We start from the raw sequence: 16755 nt of genomic DNA, 5'->3' as shown, positions 1-16755 counted from the left end.
CTTGATGAGCAGCACTTTAGCTGCAAGGGAAAATGGCACCGGTGACCCAGATCTGCAAAGGTTTATGCATGCAAACAACTTGTTGAATGGAGACAGTGGGATTAGGCTCTTTTAAATCCCTGGTGAAACTCACTGGGAGCACTGACCTGTGGAGCTGGGCCTGGCTCATCCCCAGGAGCAGAATGTGGCAGGCACCAGGCTTGGCTTCTTCCAGGAATGCTGGCTGACGCTGGGGGGTTTAATTTCTATTTAAATTAAACGAAGGAGAGTCTTGCCTCAACATTGGCTATTTGCATATGTAAGAATAAACATAGGTCACATACCTCAGACACGAGCAAGGGCTCACATTAAGAATGTACTGAAGAGTTTGGTTGAATTGGAGATGAAATCTTTTAGGAGACTGTTTTTATTGCCTAAAAGAGTTCAGTGAATAGTGAAATGCTAAATTGTCAAAGGAGCAGAAGAAGAGATTTGGTAAACCTTGTGCTTTGTACTGCTGCTGAAATATTTAGCTGCTTTTGGCGGCAGGTAGAGCTGACTTGGCATTCTTGGGGGGCAGATTTCCATGTACAAGGACTTCTGCCTGGTGGCTGGCTGATCTTGTGCACTTTTTCTTTTTAAGATGCATCAAGACTTCCAGACTAGTGCAAGCAATGAAGTTTGAGCAAAGTATTGGAATTTGGGCTTAGATGGACCTCTACAGTATTTGAGAGGTTTCTAACTATATCTGCATTAAAGCAGAAATAAATGTAACTAGCAGTGCCTTTATCATTTTGATTAGTATGTTTATTAGTTACTGAAGCTACTGAATGCAGATCTATATGGATCTTGTCCTTTTCCAGAACCATCTTAGCATTCACTTTCAGTGTTTTAGTTAGTTCATAATGTTGAATAACAGAAAATAATGCCTGTGAAAGGCTGAGATCAAATACAAACGTATGACATCATTGTGGAAGGGAGAAATGGGTTGGCTAGAAGAGATTAAGGACTTGGCTCATCAAGTACAGTAGCCCTAAATTTACAGAAAATGGCCAGTAAATTTTTTGCATCAGTTCTGTTCTCGAGATATATTCCTGGTTTCTTGTGAAAGGAGGTGAAGCTAAGGTTAATATGTGTTTAATATGTGTGAAGTTTTGCTCAAATACTACATGAAATCAGAAACATGTCAGCAGAAAGAAGGTATTAACAATTTGCGAAATGAACAAATAAATAAATAACGCAGAGGGGTAGCTCTGCTGCTGCTAATCTTTCTGGTATCCATAGTTATTTTTCCAAAAGGACAGCGTGTCTTGTGTTAGAAGCTTGTCATTTAAAGCTGGCCAGATGGGCCCAGATTAGGATGATGGCTCCCCAAATGTGTAATGCAGGAGAGTGACGCTGATGCGGCAGCTGCACAGGGAACAGTAATAAAAGGTTTTAATAGAGGGAAGTGCCTGTGATGCATCCAATCTTCTTAGGGCTTTGAGTATGCCCAATTTTCCATCAGTGTTATTTCTGCCCTCACTGTATGGTGTAGATGAGAGTTACTGTGGTACTCCCTCCCCAAGTTTGTCAGTAGAAGCAGTGCCCAGATGATCAGAAAACACAAAAAGCAGGCACAGGAAGACTGTCTATAGCAGAGGGCTGGATGCAGAGTGCCAAACAGCTCACAGCAAAGTGCACTGTAAACTGTCTTCAGCTGCAGTCTCACCTTTTTATTTGGCTGATATTAATAGCTCTCTGTCAGAACAGTCCCCCTTACATTTCTTCTGCTGGTCTGCCTTCCCACCTTCCTGTTGCATTGTGCCATCCTTGGAATTTGTAGCGATAGACCAGCTCATCCTACTAAAACAGTGAGGAAATAGCTCCACAAATGAACAAATTTTGCTGCTCTACTATTTGCTGTGTTGCTGCTTGCTGTGGGACCAGGTAACTGTCAAAGGTGTGACAAAGAGCTGGAATTTTGTGTGTATGAAATTTTGTCACAGTGTGGCTGGGTTTGAGGGAGGGGGTTCGTGGGGAGCCTTGCTGGACATGGCCTTTCCTTTCTGGTGTGACTCAGCTGTTGGTTCAGTTCAGCTGAAGCACCTCAGGTGGGACTATTGCTTTTATTTCTGTGCCAGACCTGGGATGACACCAATGCATGCTTAATTGAAAGTAAGGGGTCTGGCACATGCAAGACATTTTTTTACTGTGTTGTGTAACTTATTGCATGTGACACATCCCGTTTGACCCACGATGATGTGGGTGCCTGATGCGTGCTGCTCACCAGGAGCTGAGCCGCTGCTGCCCAAATAACTGCCCTGGTTTCACAGGTGTTGCTACAGAGGGGTTAAAGGGACCTGGGCAGTCTCCAAAAGAAGGAAAGACTGATCTTTCCAGGCTTAATTTCTATAAAGCAAAGCACACGTCAAAACCTGATCTGACGTTTGGATTGAGGGACTCATATTTTGAAAAGCATAAAGCAAAGAATAGATGAGCTATGTCACAGCATTACAAATTCATCAAGGAAATAGTATTTTCTTTTCCTGGCTGCTAAATGGTATGAGGCACATGAAATCTCTCCTAAAATGAAAGATAAACTGGAGGAATTTGTCTAATTACATTTTAAGTGAGATGTACCTCTTCTCAAAAAACAATAGATATTTTTGAAAGTGTTTTTAGATTGCATCCACAATGTTGGTGTTCTCAAAACCTATGTTTGTTTCTCAACAGGTATAAAAATACATAAAAAATAAAAATGGATGAACTGGACGATGGAGCATTGTTTTTAGCTCATGGGATTGGTGGTGAAGGTATGTATGCTATCATGTTTAATTGTTTTGTTGACTCCTTATGAAATACTCTGCAATGAATAGCCTCATGTAGGAGCTATTATAGCACCCTGGTTATGGTTTGAGTTGGGAGGGACCTCAAAGCCCACCCAGTGCCACCCAGCCATGGCAGGGACACCTCCCCCTGTCCCAGGTGTCCCAGCCCCAGTGTCCAGCCTGGCCCTGGGCACTGCCAGGGATGCAGGGCAGCCACAGCTGTGCCAGCCCTGCCCACCCTGCCAGGGAACAATTCCTCCTTTAGTTCCTCTCTGTACCAACCCTCCTTCCAGGCTGTCACTGCAGATCCTGGTGAAGAGCCTTTCTGTTTCCCATGGAAGCCCCCTTTACATACCAAGAGGCTGCAATGAAGTTTGTGTGCAGTGTCCTCTGGCCGAACATCCCCTCCTCTGTCAGCCTGTCTTCGCAGGAGAAATGTTCCAGCCATTTCCAGGGTCTCTGGGCCAGGTTTCTGTCCCCCTGTGTCCTGGAGCTCAGTGTTGGTCTCTGCAGAGGGGCAGAGCACCTACCCCAGCACCATTCATCAAATGAGTCAATAACTGAATTCCAGAATTCCACGCTGCCTCTCCTGCAGGCCAGGCCCAGGCTGGCTTGCTGGGCTCCCTGCCAGTTCATGCCCAGATTTTTGCCCACAGGATCCCCAAGCTGCTCTCCCCAGGGCTGCTCCTGTCCATTCAGTGCCTGTCCCAGGGCAGGGGGCTTGGAAAAGCCCTTCCCAGTGAGGCATCATCTGGAGAGGTGCTGTCAGCTTGGTGTGGGCATGCAGCAAATGGAAACCCTGGGGGAGGCTTGAAGGAGCGCCCTGGGATGGCCCTGCAGGAATTATTTTACCTTTTGCCCCTCTGTGAAACCACATGTCAGGCACAGCACTGCCAGCCACAGAGCTTAGTAGGGAATGTGAAACATAACAGCCAATTTCACTACCAAGGAAAACCAAAGCAGAGATTGTAAGGAAATGCCCATCCCTGATCCCTGTAAGCCTCCTAGCTTATGTGGAATGACTGAGTATCTGTGTGCCAGGGCAAGAGTTCAGGTAGTTCATTTACAATTGTAATTGTACCTCAAATTTATACCTTCCAGAAAAAACTACTCCTGCTGCTCAACCCATAGGTTACAAAAACCATTGGGGCAGCTTTCCAATCAGTGCAAGAAGGATGCATTTATTGAAATTTAGGTATATCTGTATTAGAAGTTATTACAATGCCTGTAAATGCAGTTTAAAATGAATTGATAACTAAATTCACATGTAAACTAAAGACTTGGCAAATTAACTTTTTGTAAACAAACAACTGGTTACTGTTTCTTATATAATTTTGATGTTAGTGTATTAGTTTGTTTGTTTCAAATTGTCATTCACCAACTAACAATATTGGTATGAAAACTTCTAGTGTTGAAAACATTGGTTCTGATTTCTATCTGTAGAGCTTTCATTTTATGCCTTGCACTTAAATTATTTCTTGAGAAATTGAAATGTCCTTGTGTGTTTTATATGATAACTAGGCAATTCGGTGGTTCCTGCCAGAAATGCTCCTTGCAGCCAGAAGTACAAACCTGTTGACTACAAACATTTGTATGAACTCGCTGCAGAGGCAAAAATGGCCTCTGCACAAATTCAGTTAAAGGTATGATTTTTGTTTTATTTGTAATGTGAATGCTTTTGAAATTCAGTGACCTTATTTCTTTCAGCCAGAGGGGGTCAGATATGAAAGTTTATCATAGCTATACTGGGATTTGGACGTGTTAATGTCAATGTGGGGACTTTGTTGGATCAGGGATGCAAGGTATGTGTGGATTCTACTTCCTCAAAAGACAAGAAAAATCTGTGTTTTACTGCCTTGAGGAAATTCACCCAAATTTATTACATAATCCTGGGGGCAATGAAGAATTTGAGTGATTAAATGAGAAGGGAAGGCTGATCCAGAAAAAAAAGCCAAACAAAAAGAAATGAAGTGAGGATTTCCAAAACTCAAGTGGAGGGTAGGTCTTACAAAGAAGATTAAAAATGTTTAATCGCCATAAAATGCAAATGTGGAGCAGACAGAAAGGTATAAATTAGTGCAGAACATCTCAAGGGGTAAAGACAAGAGGAGCCTTATTTAATGCTAGGGAAGGGTGGGTGAATGAGAGAGAAAAAAATACACTATAAATTATTATTATTATTATTTTGCTTCTTTAGTGCACATAAGTATCATATATCAACAATTCTGGCAGATATTGGTCATGGATTGGCAATACCAAATTCTACTGAATTCATTCAAGCTTTATGTTTTCATCTTTCTTTTGTTTTTTCACCTTCTCAAGTGTTTTCCTACTGAGTAGGTAGTAAAATATGTATGGTGGAAACTCCAGAGAGACTAGTATGTGTTCCACCTACTACTTTTTGTAGGAGGTGGAACACAGTAGCTGGAACACATCTGATTCAAGCCATTCAGATTTTGAAGAGCTGGGCTCTTCTTCCTTTGAGGTAGAAGCAAAGAAACAAATGGTAAATCAGCTGCTGACTGCTTAAGAAATAAAAAGACAGCCCAACAGGGAAAAAAGGTAATATTGCAGCAGTTATACATAAATGGCAATGCTGTTGCTGTGAAATAATTTCAAGAGCATGTTGAACTTTACATATAAAGGTACTTCAACTTTTGTTTCACTTAGTTTTAGTTCACTTAGAATTGGTTTGCAGATGTAACTATTTTCAAATTTTAGTTCACTTAGAATTGGTTTGCAGATGTAACTATTTTCAAATTGCTTTAAATACAGTATTCTGTTTGCTAAGTCTGATTTCATATAAGATTTTCATATTGTAACAAGAGAAAGAAGTAACAGTAATGTTTCATGAAATAGAGGAAACTATAACTAACTTTTAGAGTGTGGAAATATGTAAGCAATAAAAGCAAGACATTATCTTTGATGCGAAGGTATTGTAACACAGCGACTGAAGGCGTGGAACTCGTGTGTTGAAGCTGCAGCCCAGCCCACCTGGTGTCCCAGGCACGGGCACACGGTGTCCCCACGGTGTCCCCACAGTGTCCCCAAGGCAGCTGCTCGCCCAGGAGCAGCCTCAGGGCAGGTTTGGTGCCACGCAGGAGCATCAGCCCCCTTCCAGTGGGGTTCTCCCCGTGTGGCTGTCCAGGAGCCAGGTGAGCTCACCCACAGGCTCTGGACCCAGCTTATCTGAGCTGGGTTTGTGTGTCTGGAGCAGGATTTCAGGTGGACTCAGCTTATCTGAGCTGGGTTTGTGTGTCTGGAGCAGGATTTCAGGTGAGCTCACCCACAGGCTCTGGACTCAGCTTATCTGAGCTGGGTTTGTGTCTGGAGCAGGATTTCAGGTAGACTCAGCTTATCTGAGCTGGGTTTGTGTGTCTGGAGCAGGATTTCAGGTGGACTCAGCTTATCTGAGCTGGGTTTGTGTCTGGAGCAGGATTTCAGCTTTGTTGGTGGCTGGCTGAGGCCCTGTGATTGCAGTTTTCAAGCCCCTCCTTGTCCATGTGAGTGCTGCAAAGAGCAATTCCACCTTTTCCCGCTGGTGTCCCCAGGAGAGGGGCAGGACAGGGGACACGCTGGGGACACATCTGTCTCTGGGATGGCAGGACAGGGGACACGTCTGTGGGTGTGGGATGGCAGGACAGGGGCCATGCTGGGGACACGTCTGTCTCTGGGTGTGGGATGGCAGGAGAGGAGACACATCTGTGTCTCTGGGTGTGTTTGCTCAGTGCTCTGGTGGCGTGGACACAGAGGGGTCCTGGTGGCTTTGTGCAGCTTTGCCCTGGGCAGAAAGCTGCAGGTTGTTTCCAGCTGAGCCAAGTGGAGTCCCAGCAGTTTTGACCCGAAACATCACTGCTTTGCTGGACTGGATGTGGGGTGAGATCTTTGTTCGTTTCTCCCTGATGTGAACGAACACAAGGCCTGCCCGTGTGTTTTTCTTGCCTCGCTGCAGTTGTGGCGCAGGACGAGGTTGTGTCCGTGTGAGGGGGAGCTGGGGAGGGGACAGAGGGTCGGTGCAGGAGCCCCAAGGAACGCGGGCAGGAGCTCTGTCCTTGGCGTGCCCCCAGGCCAGAGACGGGACAGCGGGAAGGGTCGGAGGAAACCCCTTCCCTCAGGATTCTGAGCCTTTTTCCGTCACTGCTGGCTGGCCAGAGTCGTCTGGTTCCACTTGAGCAGCCTTCCCCCGGCAGGCTTCCCTCTGCTTTGAGCTGGAACTCCATCTGCTCCAAAAGCAGGTGTTCCTGTTTTATCCAAAGTGTGAAGCAAGGTTTTTGTGAAGTTCTCAGTTTGAGAGCCTCTCTAATTGGATAGATCTTGTAAAAAACTTCTTTTTTAGTAATGCATTCTTGAAATTCTTTTTCTTGGCATATTTTCATCTTTCATCTTCCCACCTGTAAGAAAATGTGTTTTTTGTTCTTCAGTTTATCTTTCCTCATCTTTACTTCCAGGGACATAGGAATGGGATAGGAAAGAAGAAAATGGACTGTTTTTTTTTTTTTTTCACTTTCTCCTCTCATCAATTGTGATTTGAAATGCAACAAACTTATTTAATGAAAATTGGTTACATTTGACCCCATTGTTCTTTAGAAAAACACAGTTTTAAAAAAAGCTATTAGGTTTTTTTTTTATTAGGTTATCATTCTGTATTTAAAAGTTTCCATGTGAAGGCATTTGATAAAGCTGTTGAATATGTTCAAAACACAACCTTTAATTTTCCCTGCAGATTAAAAAAGCAGAGCAAGTTTCAAAAATCAGCAAAGAGCAAATGCTGCTGAAGCAGCATCGTCAGGTGTGGTGGCAAGAGTATAAAAGACTGAGTGAGAGCAGGTAAGGGCTGAGGACCCTGAATGAGTGATTGCTAAAGAGACCAGCAGACAGTGGTTTTGGGCTGGCATAATTGGTTTGAGGGACTCTGAGAAAAAAAAGATTATAATACCTGATTTGAAGGTGTTTTGTGTGGGGAAGGAAGGTTTGTGATGCACGTGGAGAGGGGTTGTGACACGAGGAGCTCACCTGAGGGCAGGGAGAACAGGGAGCGCTGCTCCCAGAGCTGTTCAGTTGATCTGCAGCATCTGAAGCCTGTGTCTTTGTAAGAATATAAAAATATCAAAAGTTTCCAGATGCCTTTTAGTTCCTTTAGAGGCTGTCTCTAGGCTGTGTGTTGAGGTCACACAACAGGGGACATTAACAGTGCCCTTGTGCACTGCCCTGTGTACTCAACAAGAGCATTTGTGGCTCCTTTACCACCTTTGTGTCCAAGGCCTTCACTTCATACCTTCCTAGGAAAAGAATCGCCTTTTTAATGTAATTATTGGGGTATTTGGGGCTCATCATTCTTGCAAATGTAATGAATAAGAAATTAGGTCTTTCTGCAAAATGCATATTGATTTCCTTCAGGCAAAAAGCAGAAGAAGAAATGAAGACTTTTCTTGATGAAGAAAGCAATAAGAACAACTTCTTTTTTGATTTGAGGGAATTGGGTAAGAATTTTTTATTAATTTCTTAATTACTTTTTTATAGTCATCATTATCTTGATTGTTTGTTTGGGTTTTTTAATCCCTTCCTTGACAGGTTTAGATTTACATAGCACATGCTGTGTCACATCTTTCGTGTGTTTGAGAAAGCTTTATGTTCTTACAGAGCAGAAACTGTCCAAGGAGTGGGACACTTATCAAACAAACACTTTAGTTCCTGTCTGGCAGCTCAAGGAGGATCTGAAACTCAAGCTGTCTCAAGTGCAGCGTTACCTCTCAAAAGAATCTTGTCAGAAACCCAAGATCAATTCAGCTGAGGTGCTACAGCAGGTCGGTGTTTTAACTTTATTTTTACAATTTGCTATCACCATATTTTTGGCATTTTAATTTATTTTTTGTTGAACTTTGAGATTATAGCTCACATGCAGAGTTAGCCATTAACCCCCCTTCTTATCATGGTGTAAATCTGCTCACCGGAGTCTGTAAAACTGTAGCAGTGTAGGGCTGGAAATCTGACTCTGTTTCTAAATAAGAGTTTTCATATTATAGCAAGAGAAAGAGTAACAGTAACGTGTTTCATGAAATAGATCAAATTTATGAAGAATCAACAGAAGGCAATTTTGGAAGGTCTCATCCTTGAAAGTCTGGCTTTAGAAAGGGAGCTCGAAGAGTACAAAGAAAACGTAAGCTTTTCCTTATGAGTTGAAGTTGAGGTTGATTGAGGGGTAAATAAGATGCAGAGTAGTGCCCTGAGCAGCATTTCTCCATCGCAGGCATTGGAGCACTCTCCTGAAGATAAAAACGGGCTTTTCCTTGAAGTTCCTCCCGAGCTGGTGTCTCTGGAGTGCCCCTACCCTGACCTGCAGGCCCTGGTGGTGGAGGAGTACCAGGAGCTCGCCCGCGGCTACGGCGCCAAGCTGCAGCAGGTGGATCAGCAGCTGGAGGCTCTGTGCAGGTACTGCCACACCTGTGCAGGGCTGAGCTGTGTGCCTGGGCTGTGCTCTGGGTGGCTCTGTGCAGGTACTGCCACACCTGTGCAGGGATGGGCTGAGTACCTGGGCTGTGCTCTGGGTGGCTCTGTGCAGGTACTGCCACACCTGTGCAGGGATGGGCCGAGTACCTGGGCTGTGCTCTGGGTGGCTCTGTGCAGGTACTGCCACACCTGTGCAGGGATGGGCCGAGTACCTGGGCTGTGCTCTGGGTGGCTCTGTGCAGGTACTGCCACACCTGTGCAGGGATGGGCTGAGTACCTGGGCTGTGCTCTGGGTGGCTCTGTGCAGGTACTGCCACACCTGTGCAGGGATGGGCCGAGTACCTGGGCTGTGCTCTGGGTGGCTGTCCCATTCGGTGTGGCTCTGCTCTGTGCAAGCAGGGCAGGCACTGCCCAGCCCTGGGCTTGGGCACTCGGTGCTCTCACAGCTGCAGTGAAGCTTGCAGGCCTTGCAAGGGTGATCAGCTGAAATAACAAACAATGTGTTTGGTGGATTAAGGAACCAACGATCTGGTGTGCATCAAATGTTCTTTGCATATGCTCTTGCAGGAACGGAAATTGCTCCTTCTCTATGGTAATTACACTAGCAAGATTATGACAGAGAAGTACAGTCTTTTTCCAAGACACACCTCCAGGACTTTTATCTATCAAGCAGATAAAAAGGTCCAATGTTATCACAAATTTTGGATCTCTGCATTAATTGTCATCACAAAGAAATACAAAATATGTATATAGCTCTGATTCAGATAACCAAAAGGAGGAGAGATTTTTCTGTAAATGGAAGTGTTTATTGAAAGAGCAGTCTTCATAGTGATCTAGAAGTGTAATAAACCTGTGTATTAATAATATAAAGCTTAGCCTTCCTGCTGAGGCTGTCTAGAGGCCAGCAGGTCCTGAGTTGCAGGCATTGCGTGGCCTTTGTTTTTGCCATCCCTGATATTCCTTTGGATGGCTTCAGGCTGTCAAATGACTAAGAGGGGGTTGGCCAGTGGAGTGGTTTGAATTCTGGGCAGGAGAAACCGGGGGGAACAGGAAGGTCCCTGAATTTCTTTGGTAGAACAATCTCCTGTTGCTTCCAAATCGGTTTTCTGTGTACACATACAGTGCAGTGTTTGTTCTGTCCCTGCTGCTGAATGAGTCTGGTGTGCTGAAACAGGCTGAAGATGCTGGCTGCCATAGAAAGAGATGGTATGATCTACTTATCTTATGTACAGATTGTACAAATATTCTGTGTTCTTGTGGTACCTGAAACATACATGTTATTACTGGAGCATCCTAGCAGTTAGGACATGATGCTTGAAAATTGTTTTGATTTATGGAGCCACAAATGGCAAATTTAGGCAGTTCTTTTGCTGCTCTCTCTGATATTTTGTTATAGTTTCTCTTACAGAAGAAGTTCTAACAACCTCAATAAGAAAATCTGTGGCAAATGCTAAATCAGTAAATATGTACAAAGTCTTTCTCGCAGTTTTAATCAAATTTGTGTCAAAGTTCATGATGAACACAACTTTGGTGAAAATTCATAAATTAAAATCCTTGACTCACACAGCATGTGTGCTACTGAACAATAGACAGATGTGGATATAGACAACAGAATTTCTGAAAATGGTTGAAATATCTGCCATAGTATTTTCAGTGATCATAGGCCAGGTGTGAGTTGAGGTCTGGAGTCAGTTAATTTTTCACCAATAATTAAATAATATCAGGATTTAAAGATAAAATACCATATCTGCAATGAAAGAAAATCAGTGGTAGCCTGAACACATGTGCAGTGGCGCTTGCCAGGAGGGAGGTGTGATCCCTAGAGGGGAGAAATGCAGTGGATGGGGCTGGGGGACGTGCAGGTGGTGGGGCAGGAATCTGTGAGAGGCTGCAGGGACACAGACCCAGCTTGGGCCAGCCCTGAGAACTGGAAATGGAGGGAATCATAAACGAACCACCAGCAATCATCCATCAGGCATTTGATTTAAAACTAGACCTTGGACTTTTGTTTGCCTTCTGGTCTCCAAATTTTTAATGTGTTGCTCATTTATGTTCAAGTGATTTTATCCACAACAGGAGTAAAAATTAGTTTTCAATTTTAAAACAAGAAAGACTTTGTTCTTATAGTATTGCTTGCTTCCAAGGTATGAATTTGTAAAACTCAACTCGCTTCTTACATTTATATTGGCTAATTTGCATGGAGATATCCTATGAGTTTGCAAAGATGCAGCCTTGTGATTGAAGTATTGTATAATTCATCATGCTAACTGTGATCCAGCTGGCACAGATATTGGAGTGACAGCCCCTTGACCTTGGTGTGTACCCCTGTGCTCTTGTGGTTAATTCAGCCTTAGGAAAGCCTTTGCAGCTCCTGCCACTGCTCTGTACCCAGAGAGGCCACGCATCCTCCTGCAATGCATTCTTTTCTTATTTTTGTCATTTGAGAAGTTGCTCAGTAGCACATGATTCTATGACAACACAATAGCTGGGTCACTTCAGCTGGGTCACTTGGCCACTTCACTTCCTCTGCCATCATATGTTGATTGTACAGTAAAGAAACCTTCAGTTAATACTACTCTAGCATTGCACATCCCCTTTTTTTAACACTTCAGACTGTCTGGAACAGAGAATTTGGAAAATGTACATAAAATGTTCAAACCAGAAATTTTAGAATGAGATAATATTCTGGTCTGGTTTATTCTGTGTGATTTTCATTCACACTAGAATGCACATTGCAGTAGTCATTGCTTTTAGAAATGGAAGAAGAGCTTGGGTTTGATTTCAAGCCTTATACAAGATTACAATATTTTATAATCTAATTTAATTTTTTTTTAATGTTGCTGAAACACAAATGTTTGTGCTTGGGAAATACCCAGGTCGTGAGCTATTCCACAAATTGTGAGCTTGGACTGATGCATGTTAGAATGATTCTTTAAGCACTATTATATTTTTTTCCACAATTTTCAAGGGTGTCTGAATTATTTAAATGACTGAAGGATGACTGGAGCATTGCAGGTTCAGCACTGCATCCTGTGCAGCATCCTTTCAAAGGAACGGGACAGCAGGACAGAGCGGAGCAGATTCAGGGTGGATTCCTCTTCCAGGCCCCTGCGGGGGCTGTTTGTGCTGCAGTGACAGCAGGGGCTGGGCTTCTCACCTGGTGGCACGGTGGCACTCTGGCATGGTGGCATTGTGTATGTGTGGTGTCACGGTGGCATTGTGTATGTGTGGTGTCAGGGTGGCACTGTGTGTGTCCGGTGGCATGGTGGCACTGTGTATGTGGTAGCATGGTGGCACGGTAGCACTGTGTGGGTCATGGTGGCACTGTGTGGTCTGTGTGGTGGCACTGTGTGTCAGGGTGGCATGGTGGCACTGCGTGTGTGGTGATGCAGTGGCACTCTGTTGCGGTGGCCCTGTGTGTGGTGGCATTGTGGCACTGTGTGGTGGCATGGTGGCACCCTGTCGCGGTGGCCCTGTGTGTGGTGGCATGGTGGCCCTGTGTGTGGTGGCATGGTGGCACTCTGTCGCCGTGGCCCTGTGTGTGGTGGCATGGTGGCACTCTGTCACCATGGCCCTGTGTGTGGCGGCATGGTGGCACTGTGTGGTGGCATGGTGGCACTCTGTCGCCGTGGCCCTGTGTGTGGCCACGGTGCCGGTCCCCGGTGCCGGTGCCGCAGCGCGGGATGTGCGGGGTTGCAGCGGGGAGAGGGAGCTGCCCTGGAGCCGTTTGTATTCCTTGGAGTGTGCAAACCAGGGATTAGTGCCGGCTAAATCTGTTCCAAAGGAAGCAGCTGCCTCGGGCTGTGCGGGTGAGACAATTGCTGTGTTTCAGCTCCGAAACAAACAGAGATTGTGCTGTGCTCTGCTACAATGCTGCATACAAGAAAATCAAGCTCTACATTTAAAATTTGGGTCAGGTGTTCAGCCTGGCAAATGTTTGTCAATATCTTGACAGTGCAGAAACTTGATAATACCTTAAATATTCGTGTCAAATGTGTTGGCACTTTCAGACTTGTTTTAGATGAGATATTCCTTTCTGGAATTTTACAGAAGTGTAAGTGAGGTGACATCTCAGATTCATTCAGCAGGAAATGTTGAAATTCTCCGTGTGTTTGGTGGGTATGAATATGCTGGGCTGGGTCATGCTGTTTTGGGTTTTTTTGGTTGGTTTTTTTTTTTCCACTATTTTTCTACAAGCAGCTGACAAAATCTCAGCACAGCTGACAAATTCTGGCACAGCTGACAAACCGAGGCATTGGCAGTCAGTTTGTCCCTACTTACAATAAACCACTTGTAGCTCTCTCTCCAGCTGATTGCTCCCCAAAGGATCTCCCAGAAAACCTTGTCCTTGTTGTGAGCAGTGCAGAGGTTTGGCTGGCTGGCATTAGAGGAATATAAACGAGCAGGAGCTGACAGCGCTGCAGGGTGGCAGGAGCAGTGCAGCTGTGGCAGGGAGGAGCTGCCCGGGGGCTGGGGCTGCTCCCTGCTCTCAGTGATCCCTGACCAGGAGGGGTCCCACCCTGCCTCACTCCTCCTCTCTGCAGGCAGATCTGTCTGTTCACCAGCCCACATGGGCACAAATATCCAGAGTAAAACGTTACAAAGCCGAATCTCAGCTCTTAGAACTGTCTCCCTGCTGTCGCTGAAGTGGCACGTTCAGGTGCCACCGTACTGAGGTGTGTCACCTCATACTGAGGTGTGTCAGGACTCACAGGGGAGGATTGCTGATTTATTTAGTGGTAGATCATGGTGTCTAGCTTAATGTTAATTACCTGTGAGGTTTCTCACAAAAATTCCCTTTTTGAAGCACCTGTTCTTTCAGCCTGCATAAAGATAAGGCTGTTCCAATGCCTCACTGCATGCAGTGCTATGGAACATTGAGACAGGGCTGCTGGCCTGGGAGCCCAGGAACTGCAGCAGCTGGAGGCAGCAGCAATTTGGGGGGTGGGTAGAGTCTCATGATTGCCTTTTAATTATCCCTGGGCTCTTAGTCACTTCTGAAACGAGGTCACTGGGCTAGAGAGACCTTTTGGTCTGACTCACTGTTGCTGCTTGGATGTTAATGCTGACAATGACAGCCTGACATTAATCCCTTCAGGGCCAAGAGTTCAGATTGAGGCTAAAAATCTACATCCCAGCCGATGGTATTCTTTCAGATGGATGTTACTTTTTGCTCCCCTCATTTTCTGAGACAGAGGCATGCAAGCTGATTACTACAGATCCTAGTCTAAAAATGGTGACTCTTTTGCCTTGCTGATGAGTTTATGGCTGTTTGGAGTTTGGTAAACTAGATCCTCATTTAGCTGTGTGCAAGGATTATCACTTCATCCATTCCCTTTTCATCATTTATTTAGTGCTCAGTGGTGGAGTCTGATCATCTTGTTCTTTTTACGCTGTATTTTCCCTGTGGGGTCACTGATTGTCCAATTATGTGGCATGTTTGAGAAACACAGTGACATTCCCCAGTAAAAAGCCAGATTAGAAACAGAGCAATTCACTCAACTGATGACACGGTGTCATATCAGCAAAGCAATGCATGTTTGCTTTATTTCATTAATCCCATTTATTCACCTCTAACCCAGCTCCAGTTTACAGCACCAGGACTGTGAGCCCGCTCGGGACTGGGCTCTCCAGAACCAAACTCCTCCTTTTCAGCGGTTAATTTAGACTGGGATGCATTGTTTTGTGTTCTGTAGGAACAGTGACTGGAAGGAAGAAGATCAGTGGGTTTTCCAGACTGTTATCAATCAGTACCCAAGCGATCTGCAGAGGAGGAGGACTTTGTACCTGGATATGCTGCAGAGGCACCTTCCCCACAAATCCAGGCAGGAGCTGGTCAGTGCTGGCTTACCTATTCATTCAAATATGCACATTCTTAAACTATGTAGTGAATGGTTGTATTAAAGAATGTATGTTTATTGAAATTTTTTCATGTTAAAATTTCTTAATTATAAATTTTATTGTGCACAGTAAACAAGAAACATCCCTGGTTTTAAAATGCAGGAATTTTAAAACTTATCATCTCTTCAAAACAACTCCTGGGCAGATTTTTTAGTTCCACATAGTCTTAAGGCCAAACTCACAAAAATAATTTGTTAGCATTGTTTCTGCTGTACAGTTTTATAGCTGTGTTATGCCACTCTGCTTCTCTTGGTGTTTTTTTTTTTTTTCGTGAGGATGTAAAGCTTTGTTGCACTGTCTTGGAATAGTTATTTTAATTGTTCTGTGGCACATATATAGCAGGAAGAGTAGAAAGTTATCTCCCACTCTAAGGGAGAGGCTATTTTTATATACATAATGTTTTCAAATTGATTGCTGATTCCTCTTGCACTCCACAGTGAATAAGCACATAGCCGCTAATTGAGAAACCTATTTCAAGGCCAGAACATTTCAGGATGTCATAAGGAAAGTAGGAGGCTTTTCTTATCTCTGTCTGTATTTTTAGACCTTTTACTTCCCTGTGTTTGAGGGATGTCTAGTGCAAAGGAATGACAGTGAAGTGATACTGCTAATTAGCCAGAGTTTGACTAAAAATAAAGTTCTTGTGGATTTCAGACATTTTGCCCTGGCCTGAATAGGGCTGAATAGTCGTGTGCTTTGGACAATGCAGGTATGTTGTAAGCACAGACACCATTAAAGGGTCTCCCTACACCTTGGAAGGTTCATCTAAAATTTAAAAACATAATTCTTCATTGAGCTGATGTGTCTTGGTGTGTGTATCAGCATGATGACTATGGAAAATGTTAAACCACTGTTCTTAGAAGGTGTTTGTGTCACACCGGAACAGCAGCCTGGAGCCTTCCTCGCCTCCTTCCCCCATGCAGAGTGACGAGGGCACTCAGAGCTGATCCTGGCAGAGCTCTGTGTTTGGAGGAGCAGACTCCAGCCCCTGCCCTGCTCAGGAGGGTCTGGCTGCAGGAGCCTGAGATGTGGGAGCTGCTGAGGCACAGCGCTGAGCTTTGGCCCTGGGAAGCTCGAGGAGCAGCTTCAGCCAGCCAGGAGCTGATAGGAATGTCTGTGAGTGAGTCAGCATCCCCTGCTCCCCGCCAGAGCCTGGAATCAGCATCTGGGATGGTCCCCTTGGCACCTGAGAGAGCCAGCCATCTCTAGAATCTCACTCATCCCTATATATTTTGGGGATATAAGACAGGTTCAAGACTCTGCTGCCTCATTCTATCAGCCTTACTTGGTACTGCTTCCATCAAGGCCTTGAACGTTGAATATCCCCATGAACCTCACTGAATTAGGCCAAAGCAAGTGGATTTTGGATTAAACACTGCAGTTTTTGCTAGGTGGTGGCACTGTGCTGCTTGGCCAACTAAGCTTTTATTTCCAAACTTCCTGCTAGGAAAGAAGTGAAGCTGATTCCCCCCTGTACTGCTTTTGTACAATGGCTGTTATTGTGTCCTGTTTCTCTGCAGATCAGAATTTGATAGGAAAAGCCTCATCTTGCTGGAAGTGCTCAATATCTCTGGAGAAATATTGAAGGACCTGCTTATATGTTATGTCCTTCAGGGCA

At 44.7% G+C, this 16755-nt stretch overlaps 1 protein-coding gene across 1 annotated transcript in view; it reads left to right on the top strand.

The window, feature by feature from the left end:
• Window positions 1-16755, top strand: part of CCDC148 (coiled-coil domain containing 148) — a 47774-nt gene that overhangs the window by 8653 nt on the left and 22366 nt on the right. Inside the window, exons 2-9 of the mRNA XM_059476488.1 lie at window positions 2695-2774; window positions 4311-4432; window positions 7513-7616; window positions 8187-8269; window positions 8430-8593; window positions 8851-8946; window positions 9037-9218; window positions 14933-15071. Coding sequence (XP_059332471.1) covers window positions 2720-2774; window positions 4311-4432; window positions 7513-7616; window positions 8187-8269; window positions 8430-8593; window positions 8851-8946; window positions 9037-9218; window positions 14933-15071 — 945 coding nt within the window. The 5' untranslated portion in view covers window positions 2695-2719. The remainder of the gene's footprint in view (window positions 1-2694; window positions 2775-4310; window positions 4433-7512; window positions 7617-8186; window positions 8270-8429; window positions 8594-8850; window positions 8947-9036; window positions 9219-14932; window positions 15072-16755) is intronic.

This window comes from Ammospiza nelsoni, chromosome 7 (assembly GCF_027579445.1).
Source record: "Ammospiza nelsoni isolate bAmmNel1 chromosome 7, bAmmNel1.pri, whole genome shotgun sequence".
Classification (NCBI taxonomy): Eukaryota; Metazoa; Chordata; class Aves; order Passeriformes; family Passerellidae; genus Ammospiza; species Ammospiza nelsoni.
The sequence above is the reverse complement of the archived record's forward strand: the minus strand, read 5'-3'. Positions and strand labels throughout refer to the sequence as shown.